The 11,074-nt window shown below is 44.7% G+C and overlaps 1 protein-coding gene across 9 annotated transcripts; it reads left to right on the top strand.

Annotated features, from left to right (window-relative positions):
• The first annotated feature begins 793 nt into the window (after positions 1-793).
• Positions 794-10,081, top strand: ING4 (inhibitor of growth family member 4). 9 transcript variants are annotated; one of them, XM_036761307.1, is made up of 9 exons: positions 794-883; positions 5,383-5,664; positions 6,342-6,413; positions 8,208-8,374; positions 8,581-8,695; positions 9,027-9,135; positions 9,319-9,466; positions 9,847-9,908; positions 10,021-10,081. In XM_036761307.1, the coding sequence occupies exons 2-9, from the start codon at positions 5,628-5,630 to the stop codon at positions 10,058-10,060; spliced, it is 750 nt and encodes a 249-aa protein (XP_036617202.1). In that variant the 5' UTR covers positions 794-883; positions 5,383-5,627; the 3' UTR covers positions 10,061-10,081. The 9 variants fall into 9 exon arrangements, with proteins under 9 accessions (XP_036617202.1, XP_036617206.1, XP_036617208.1 ...); XM_036761316.1 differs by lacking the exon at positions 794-883 and adding an exon at positions 6,898-7,001 and having other exon boundaries at positions 2,626-5,664; positions 8,189-8,374; XM_036761308.1 differs by lacking the exon at positions 794-883 and having other exon boundaries at positions 2,633-5,395; positions 5,532-5,664.
• The last annotated feature ends 993 nt before the right edge of the window (positions 10,082-11,074 follow it).

Below are 11,074 nucleotides of genomic sequence, written 5' to 3'. Positions count from 1 at the left end.
AAATATTGGAAAGGTAGGAAGGGGTTATGTTGTGAGGATCTTTAAAAGCTGGACAAGGCCCTAGAGGTAATAGGAAGCTATTGGAATTTATTGGATAGGGTTAACATAAGACTTGAACTTAAGGAAATTCCTAATCCCTTTGGCAGCTGAGTAGAGCATGGATGGGAGTGGGGAGATCGTTTAGATAAGGAGTCCAATTAGGCTATTGCAATAATCTAGGTGAGAGGTAGGGGTGGCAGCTCTGTAATTAGAAAGAAGGGAATGACAAGGCTTGGCTGCAGATTAGATATATGGGGGTAAAGAGTCAAGGGATATACCCAAGGTATATCTGGGTGACTGAGAGGAACTTCTCAATGGTAATAGGGAAATAAGAAAGGGGAGGATGTGGGGGTGGAATATAATGAATTCTGTTCTGAACATGCCAAATTTGAGATGTCCAAGTGACACTTGGTGATACGAGACCAGGACTCATGAGAGAAGTATGGCCCAGATACATAGATCTGGGAATCATCCGCACAGAGATGATATTTGAACCCATGGGAACTGATGAGATCACCAAGCAGATAGCGTGAAAGCAAGAAGGGAATGGAGAGTGGGAAATAAGGAACAGGGTTTGTACAATGGCAACCAACTTCAGAACCATTGGGATAGGGGACCTATGAGAGGATGGGAGTATGCTGATGATTGAGGAATGAGTCCAGGCAGAATATTAGTGGCTGAGGAGAGGTCTGGCAGGTGATTCGACATGTTCAAGGTCCAACCTCATGTCAGGTGGTGGTGCTGTGTCGTGTAAAGTCCAGAGGGCCCACCTCATAGCAGGGGAGATAGGCAGTGGCATGGCCTGTGGGAAATCTGGACAGGAGGAAGGATCTGGCAGTTTAAGGTAAGTCTAGTCAGGGAATGGTTTCCATCCAGAAGACTGGAGAAAATTCCTGATATGAAGACAGACACTGGGAGGTAAGTAGGATCTGGGACTGACCCTGGTTCAAAGAGATCAGAAGCAGATAGTCTGGCTGCAGGGCTGAGCTATTACAACATACCTGAAAAATGGTCATCCAACCTCTCTTAGAAGACCTTCAAGTAGAGAACCCATCACCATCCTTTTTTCTCTGCCAAATCACACAGCTGACATAGTGAGCTTACAGTCCCTTAAAAACTCCCAGATCTTTTTCAAACCATTGTCTAAATATGCCTCCCCTTTGTTGTGCTTGTAAAATTGACCTTTTGAACCTAGATATAAGAGTTTATATTTTTTCCTGTTGAGTTTCATCTTAAGATTCAGCCCAGTGCTCTAGACTCATAAAGATCTTTTGGGATCCTGGTTCGATTATCATCCTTTGTGTACACACCACCAAGCTCTAGGTCAGGGGTGGGGAACCTGCAGCCTCAAGGCCCTCTAGGTTCTCAAGTGGGGCCTTTTGACCCAAACTTCACAGAACATATTTGGATTCAGTCAAAGAGCTGCACTTGAGGACCCAGAGGGCCACATGTGGCCTCAAGGGGCAGGTTCCCCACCCCTGCCCTAGATCATTTGCAGATTTGATGAGCATGCGATCTATGCTTTTATCTAAGTTAGTGATAAAATTGTTCAATTTGACAATGAACCATTAGTTTCTATTCTTTTGAGGGTGGGCCATTCAATCAGTTCCAAATCATCTAATTATACCATTGTCTAGTCTATATCCCCATCTTGTCTACAAGAAGGGCCTGACAGACTTTTATCATGTACTTTACTAAAAATCTAAGTAAGAGGTATCTACAGCATTCTTCTGATTTATCAGTTTAGTAACTGCCAAAGTTTCAAAAAGTTCATTCAGGCACAACCTGGTCTTGTTGAAACCATGCTGGCCTTTCTCAATAACTTCCGTTTTTTGAAGTTCGCTAACCATCTCTTTAGTGATTCTTCCTAGAATTTCCCAGGAATTTAAGTAAAGATCACCCTATAGTTTGAAAATTCTTTTTTGAAAATCAGGACATTTGCCCTTCTCCTACAGTGCTTGTCCTATTTTTCCATAATTTTTCAAATATTATTAATAATGGCTCCGCAATCACATCTGTAAAGTTATTTTAGTACCTGAGAATATAGTTACCTAAGGATGTAGTTCACTTGGGTCAGGTGACCTTAATCAAGAATAAAACTAGCTGGGGGCAGCTAAGTGGCACAGTGGGTAGAGCACCAGCCTTGGAGTCAGGATAACCTGAGTTCAAATTCAGCTTCTGATTTAGTAACTGTGGGACCCTGGGTGACTCACTTAACTCAGATTACCTCAAAAACCAAACAAACAAAAAAAGAGTAAAACTGGCTAGACTCTTACTTTGTCTTTTTTTTTTTATCATAGCTATCAACTCGCTGTTAACCTTTACTGTTTTGTTATTTCTCGTGTTTTTATCTGAATATGCAAGAACATTTTAGGTAGAAGAAACATGGACTAAGACAGGTAGAAAAGGTCTAGTTTGGTTGGGGCATAGAGGATATTAGGGGGAGTGGGAAAAGTAGGGTAAGGTATAATGGTTGGTAAAACAATGTGATTCAATGGAAAGAGTGTTCAATTTGTAGAAAAACAATCAAGAACTAATTAGGGGTTCTTAACCTTTTTCTATGTCATGGACCCCTTCTCAGAATATTTTTTTAAGTGAATAACATATAATATATAGGAGTACAAAGGAAACCAACTGTATTGAAATCAACATGTGGTTTGTCAGGTTCATGTGCTTCCTGAAACGTATCCACAGACCCCTTTGGGACCCTGTGCACCCCAGATTAAGAACACCTGTGCCATGTATGTGCTAGGCACCAGAGATACAAAAACAAAAATTAAAGTCTCTGTCCTCAAGAAGGTTACACTGTATCAGGAAAGACAATAATTTATATAAATAGGTATATACAATATACAAAATAAACACAATGTAATTTTATGGGGGGAAGAGTACTAATGGTTGGAGGGATCAGAGGAAGAGTAGAAGGTGCCACTTTAGCAGAGTTTTGAAGTAGACAAGGGATTCTACTAGGCAGAGCTGAGGAAGAAGCACATTCTAGGCATTCTAGAAAGCCAATGACAATGTATAAAAATGGCAAATGGAATATCTTGCACAACAAACAGCAAGGAAGCCAGTTTAGCTGGACCATAAAACATGGGAAGGGGAATAATACATAAAGTTAGAAAGGTAGATTGGAGCTAGCACGTGAAGGGCTTTTAAGGTCAAACAGAAGAACTTCTGTTGGATTTGGCAGGTGGGGAGCTAAGGTTCAAGTCTTGGCTCTGACATTAGCTGTGTGATCTTCAACAATTCAATTCACATCTGAGTATTAGTTTTCTCTGTAAAATGGGAAGCCTATACATTCCCTACTTCACAGCGTTCTGAGAAAAATATTCTCTAAATCTTAAAGGTGTTTGTAAATGTGCTATTTTTGCTAAATTGTGGAGGACTGTGAATGCCAGATTGAGTTTATTCTGGAGTGGGATTATAGATTCCAAACTAAACGGGACCTTAGAAGCCATCTAACCCAACCTAAAGCCTCAAAAGATTCTATGACTTATTCAAGGTCATACAAATAGTGTATAGAGGTGGGACTGATACCCAGTTCTGATTCCAAATCCAGAACTTTTTCCAACAGTGTGTGAAGGCATTTTTTTTAATTGGAAAAGTGAAATTAAATCTATACATTGGGAGGATTAAATAAGTAGCAATATGAGGCAGGATTTTCAATGGAAGGGGAAGAAAGAAGACCAAATAAGGTGGGAAGACTGTCTTGGAGGCTGTTTCAATAGTATTTAGGCAAGAGGCAATGGAGAACCGAACTAGGGTCTGGGTAGAGGAATGAGAAGGGGTGGTTGGCTAGGTATAAGCTAGTGAGATGCATACCTGTTTACTGGATACAACATAAGGGCTCTGGCATGGTGACTAATGAATATTTATAGAACATATAAGTGCAAGATTTCTAAGTATAAAATACCCTTTGCTAGCTAGTAATAAGAGTTCTGTGCTAGTGTCTCTTCCTATGGGAAAACAACAGCTAACAGGGCCCACTACTTAGTGCTAGTAGATAATTAATCAAACAGTGCCCCCTTTAGTCTGGAATTAGACGCATAAGCATCTTCTCTGTCCTTGGCATTTTTCTTAGCTTGCCCCTTCTTTGGAACATGAGAGAGTGTATGTGAGACAGTTTGATGCAAGCTCTCTATATAGATTGGCTAGGCCAAAATAGTGCCTTAGCACCGACAATAGAAATAGATTGCTTACTTGGGTCTTCTGCTGTTCTTTCCTGGTCCAGGAAAGGTCCGTGTAGCCTCACAATTACCAGGAGTTTGGCGTACTATCCCTGCATCTGCCCAAAGAGTGTTTAGTCCTTAGATTTCTGCACTGTTCTGGTCTGTGATGTCAGTGGTGATTTTTATTTAAATTGGGAAGTGGGTTTATTACTGAATTTTATTGGGGAAAATATGCTAATTAAAAATACCATCAAAGGTGATGTTGTTTGACTGACAGGCCATCAGTAAATTATTTGAATCCTTTCATGCCCTAGCAGTTGGTAATGGAGCAGGCGTTATCCATTCATACCTTTACTTGCTCTTAATTGTGGGCAAAAGGCAGATTGAGTGATGGGTGTACAGAGTGCATCTAGGTAACAGGGTACTGCTATTTAACCTGCTAAGGTGGACTTTCTTATAGAAGTGCACTTGAACCAGAAGAGCAAATTAGCCTGGCACATTAGGCTTAGAGGTGAGCGGCTCTGGGAGGAGAAATTTGCTCTTTGGTTGTCTCAGATCCTTCAAGGATTGAAGCTCCCCAGCTTTGGGTGATGCCATTGTAACGATAACACATTTGTTTAATGCTCTTAAGGTCTGCAAGGTGCTTTGCATACATTATTTCATTTGGTCCTCACAGCGATCCTGTGAGGTAGGTGCTATTACTATGCTTCGTTTCACGGAGGCGAGAGCTGAGGCTGAGAGGTTTGGTGACACACCGAGACACGATTTGAACTCGTCTTTCTGATTCCCACGTCTGGAACTCTACCCGCTACACTACTTGGCCGCCTTTGAGGCCTGGGCACTGGCCGGGCTAAAACGTATAGTTAATCCCCAATCTCCGTCATTCCAGGGTCAGGGCCGCCGCCCCCTCCCCCATTTCCTCTGGTTGCTCCCCTATTCCACCCAACAGAGAGATGACAACAAGAAATAAAAAGAATGCAACTCCCTCCACACACATACATACTAATGAGAAATTGGATGCGAATTTTTTTTAAAGCAACTACAAGGAAAGTGCATATTTTTGGCTTTCTGAAACTATATTCCTTTCGGACGAGGACGGGGAGCCAGGGAATTTAATTCAAAATGGCGAGAGCGAGTGACGTTATTCCTCTTCCTCGACTCCCAAACCAAGGGCGCACAAGCAGGTGAGGGCGGAACCGAAGCTTACAGCACCTCCCCAAGAGCCAAAGGGAGGTCTCTCCTCCGAAAGGAAGGTGAAGATAACGGGCGGAAGCGTTCGGGCTGGAAACTCACTAAGGGCGGAATTCCCCCCCTTTTAAGGGCGGAAGAGACCTTGTCTCCGGAATATGCTCGAGCCCTGGAGGGTCTTCGATCACTTCCGGGAACAGACCGGAAGTTGCTTTGTTTTGCTTCAAGATGGCGGCGGGAATGTACTTGGAGCATTATCTGGACAGTAAGAGGTTGCGGGTGTTGGGTCGGCAGCCTTAGCGCGGGTGCAGGGCTAAGCCGAGATGGGACATGCGCACATCGGTGGGCCCGCGGGGGGGAGAGAGCCGACTGAGAAGAAAGGGAAGGAGGGGAGGAGTGGGGGCGGGGTCTGCCTCAGCTGAGGGATTTCAGCCCCGGGAGGGGCAGCTAAGGTGGGCTTGATCGGTTTGGGTTTGGGAGAAGTTGAGGAGTGTCGCTTGGTCAGGGGGGCAGGGGGATTGCCTTAGACCCGGACTGCCAGGGGTGGGGTGTACCGTGTTGATGTGGCCTGGCCAGGCGTCCCACCTGTCAGCAGGTCTGTAACCATGAAATTCACCAATCTCCTTTTTCTTAGAGGAATAGACCCTCCAGTGGCTCCTCCCTCCAGCCTGTCCACCCTCCTCCCCCTTAAGTGAGTGGAGGGAGGACAGGAACTACCAAACAAGAAAGGACTGAACCTCCTTTCCTCATGCATCTGAGACCCTGTTCCCACCAAAAAGGACCTGGTGCTAGTCAGGTTTGATGTAATTAATCCTTTGCTGCCAGGTTTGGACCACTACTCTTATTGATGCATTTCAGGGTCCTGTTTGAGGTTTTGTAGGTTGGGGGGATACGGTGGAACCCTGTGACCTCCAGCAATTCACAGCCTCTTCTTCCCCCCAGGTATTGAAAACCTCCCCTTTGAGCTCCAGAGAAACTTCCAGCTCATGCGGGACCTAGACCAGAGAACAGAGGGTGCGTACAAACCGAGGTGTACATTTATCTGTGTCTAGAGTGAATGATGATTTATCCTTCAGTTTGGTGTTTGTGTGTACAGTCTGATGTACAGGGTACTGTTGCTCCTCTGTTCACTTTACCTGCTGAAATTTATGAAGGGAGGGTAATGGTAGCCTAGACATCAGCACAAATTTTTCCTCGACAAATGGAGTGTTGAGGAAAGAGCTAAAGAGTTCAAAGACACTAACCTCATTACCATCCTCAAGAAGACAGTCAGAAAATCTTATGGTTTCAACTGTAGTTGCATCTCTTTGGGGGTATAGCCCTTTCCAGAATACTTCTGCTACACTTCATTATCAGTCGTACTGCCACAGAATTCACAGTGTGGCTTTGACTGCAACTCATGTTGGCAGACATAATCTTTGCTTCATGGCAAATAACTGAAAAAAAAAATACACAGATTAACAACAAGACCTCTACACTGTATTCTTCGACCTTACAGAAGTATTAGATATCATCTGTGGACCTGCACTCTGGCAACTCTTGAGCAAGTTTGGCTGCCCTGAGAAATTCACTTGGAGCCTGAGGCTACTCCCCGATGGTCAGGTTGGTCTCATCAGAGTTGATAGTGCCTTATCAGGTCCATTTTCCCCTCATCACTAGAGGGTTGTGTAATAGGTACAGTATTTTCTCTTTTATATAGTCCTGCTCAAAGAAATAACAACAGATGATCTGCAAAGCTGGTGACCGAGTCCCATCGGGAAGGTCATCTTAGTAAATTCGTCACAAAATCAAAACTCCTGGAAATGGTCATCCAGGAGCAGCCGAATGCTGAGGACTGACTTGTTTTCTCTGTAATCCAGTCCCAACTTTTGAAGTGCACACAACAAGAAGAGATATCAGAGAACGTGTCATTGTTTGCATGCTTTATAATATGTTTTTTGGGAAACTGGCAGATGAAATGTAGTGCAAACATAGAATGAATCACCGTACCAAACTGAAGATCTGCAGAGCAGTGGTTCTGCCCAACTTTGTGCAAGACCTGGACCCATTATAGTCAACACAACCAATCTCATGAGCAGTTTCATCAACAGTTTCAATGAGCTCTACCAAGCAACAAGTGGCAAACCAGGATCATCAGTAATAAGTTGGAATACCACCGGTCTCCAAGCCAATCTACTTTAACATATTCTAGTTGGTCTAGGCGATAGGTTCCAATAGGAAGCCTAAGCAGGTTAGTTGAAGTAGGGTGGGAAGCAGGTTGACAGAAGGTATGCATCCAATGAGGCATAGACATCACGAGAGCAATAATAGTGGATGGATTGATAACAACTTGACCCAGGGTGGGTAGTTTTTGAGAGAAGACATAAGAGTAGCTGTTGAGGCATGCAAACAGTGACAGGCCTTGTGAATAGACTCTACAGCTACCAAAAACTCACAAGTATGCTTAGGATGTGAAAGCTGTAGAAAGGGAGATACCTTCACATTTAATTTCAGGTTTTGCTATACATGATGGGAGGAAATGCTGATGGCATCACTTTTGGTTATCAGTCAGATGGAGTGTTACATGCTTACACATCTTGGCTATGTAACTCTGGGAAGGTCACAACTTGCCAACCTGCATTGGTAGAGGGAGTTTCCTCATGTGAAAGTTCCCAGTACCAGAGAGCCACAAGTCTGGTCCATGTAGCATTTCAACCCCTCCTTGAATATTCTGTGCATTTTAATTTGATGAGGGTCTAGGGAGAATATGTTCAATCAACTATTTGGGGGGTGGGGGGCATTGTGACCAGGCCTCTGTCTCTATTATAGACCTGAAAGCAGAGATTGACAAGCTGGCCACTGAGTATATGAGTAGCGCCCGCAGCCTCAACTCAGAGGAAAAGCTGGCATTACTTAAGCAGATCCAGGAAGCCTACGGCAAGTGCAAAGAATTTGGAGATGACAAGGTGCAGCTCGCCATGCAGACCTACGAGATGGTATGACCAGGGTCCACATGTTCCTCTCTACCCTTCTGCTCATTCCCATGCGTCTTGAGACTTCTCAGCTGTGTTGGGAGTTTTCATAGGTTTGGGGGACTTTGTGGAATTCGTTTTGGTTCTATAATTTTCTTTATGATTAGTTTTCATCCTTCCCACTCTCTTATCTCCCTGCCTTCTCTTCTTCCCCCCTACCCTTCTCCCAGGTGGATAAGCATATTCGAAGACTGGACACAGATCTAGCCCGATTTGAGGCAGATCTGAAAGAGAAACAGATTGAGTCAAGTGACTATGACAGCTCTTCAAGCAAAGGAAAAAAAAGTGAGAAGGGTGGGCCAGGGTTCTGGGAGGTAGGGTAAATCTTCAGAGGGAGGAGAAAGGCTTAATAGTGGCAGAATATTATAATGAATTTGGAGTCAGAAGAGCTGGGGTTGGATACTACCTGCTACTTACTATCCATATGACCTTGGGCCTCAGTTTCCCTATTAGAAAAACTGGGGTTGAGGTAGATGATTATTTCTTCCACCTCTAAATTCTATGACTCTAAAAGAATAAGGAAGAAGGTAGTTGGGTCAGAAGGAACAGAAAAGTGAAATGGGGCTTAACCCATCTTTTGGTCTCCTTGCCCCCTGGCTTTTCCCCTCCTTCCTAGAAGGCCGGGTTCAGAAGGAGAAGAAAGCTGCCCGTGCTCGTTCCAAGGGTAAGAACTCAGATGAGGAGGCTCCCAAGGCTGCCCAGAAGAAGCTGAAATTTGTGCGCACGTGAGTTAGAGTCTTATCAAAATCCTTACCTCCATTCCTCCATGTCCTCTACCTTTTTTTCTTACATAGTGGCCCAATACTTGTGGCTAGAAATGAGGATAACTTCTCTCTAACTCTGTCCCCATCCCCAAATCCTCCCCTCATATCTGAAGCTCATAACGTATGCCATTACCTCTTTTTTAGAAGCCCTGAGTATGGTATGCCCTCAGTGACTTTTGGCAGTGTCCACCCTTCAGATGTGCTGGATATGCCAGTGGATCCCAATGAACCTACCTACTGTCTTTGCCACCAGGTTTCCTATGGGGAGATGATTGGCTGTGATAACCCTGATGTGAGAGCTGGTTTGCTTGTGGGATGGGACGCTAAGGAGGGGTGGTGGAGGGAGGGGATGAGAAGAAGGCTTTGGCTTCTTTCAAACAAACTGAAACAGATCTTGTTAGGAAAGCATTCTCTTTATCTGCCATTTTCTTTTTGGAGGATGTTACTTTCTGAAAAGGTGACAAGGGTACTGGTTAGATGAGGAAAAAGACAAGAATGACCTGAACTCTGAGGCAACTGAATGCATGAAATGGAGCCAGAATCAGCCTAGCCCGACTCATTTTTTTTGAGGATCCTTTTTGGGGGAGGAGGAAGATAGAGAGGTGTAGAATAAATGAAGGGAATTCTAACTCCTTCCCTCTAATTTTGCTTCCTCTTCCCACCTTCTTTCAGTGTTCCATTGAGTGGTTCCACTTTGCTTGTGTCGGATTAACAACCAAGCCTCGAGGGAAATGGTGAGTGTATGGCTGAGGGTAGCCTGAGTCTGAGCCTTGGACTAAATTTGAGGAAAAGTTTCTCCCCAGATTCCTTTAACCTATCTGCCCCTCTTTGCCACCTCCTCCCTAGGTTCTGCCCTCGGTGCTCCCAGGAACGGAAGAAGAAATAAACAAAGGCCTTGGATGTATCATCACAGTTTCATCTCTTCTCCTCACCTGGGCTGCGGCATGGGGTGGAGACCCCTGTGTTGGGGTGTTGGGACTCAGGGGAAGAAGGGGGCTGGTACAGAGAAGTCACTCCCTTCTCCCCCTGCCTTCCCCACACACATACACACTCTTGGTGCTGAGGCTGCATCTGAACTGCAGTAGGGCAGGTGGTATGTGCCCTCCTTTAGAACATCACCTTCTCCTACTTGGGGTTGGTGGAGGAGGGGTCATTCTCACTTTCCCTTTGCCTCCATGCTGAGGTTGGTGCTGTATCTTGGAGGGATACCTTTTTACTTCCCTCACTGTATATAGGGGCTGGGGCAGCAGCACAGGGGTGCCTCCCTTCCCCCCATGGTGGGGGCTATAGGTATGTTGATCTTCCTTCTCCCCCTGGACTTCATCTTTTTGTAGGGCTCTTTCTGTAGGGTCACCTTCTACCCTGTGGCAGAGGAGTTTTTAGGCCTGTGTGTATTGGAGGGAGGTAGAGACCTCCTTTGTAAGGGAGGAGTGGGTGGGAGAATAAAAGTCATGAAATCTGGCCTGCTGTATTTATTGAGGAGGAGAAGTTAGGAATAGGGCTACTGTGACACCTGACTCCCTCCTTCACTCCTCCATTTATTGCCCCAAATGCTTTTCCAGGTCCTGGAGCTGCCTTGATTTTAGCCTTTTTCACACCCTCAAGCCACAGAAGGAGGAAGAACATGACCTCACATTCCTGGGGTTTGCTATCTTAAAAGTTTATGTTTATTTGGTGCCTTGCAATTTATAACATCCCACTGACATAGTGCATTTATTGTCTCTTATTGATAAGGAAACTGAGGCTTGGGTTAAGTGATTTGCCCAAGATCACACTGCCGGCAACCAGCAGAGCCCAAGATATGAACTCAGGCCACCTGATTCAGTTCAGTGCCCTTCCCACTATGTTAGATGCCCTTTCTGTAACTTAGCTTTATGATGTGTTTAAATAGCCCAACCCT

This window comes from Trichosurus vulpecula, chromosome 5 (genome assembly GCF_011100635.1).
Source record: "Trichosurus vulpecula isolate mTriVul1 chromosome 5, mTriVul1.pri, whole genome shotgun sequence".
Classification (NCBI taxonomy): domain Eukaryota; kingdom Metazoa; phylum Chordata; class Mammalia; order Diprotodontia; family Phalangeridae; genus Trichosurus; species Trichosurus vulpecula.
Note: the sequence above shows the minus strand (reverse complement) of the source record. Positions and strands in the feature narration are given on the sequence as shown.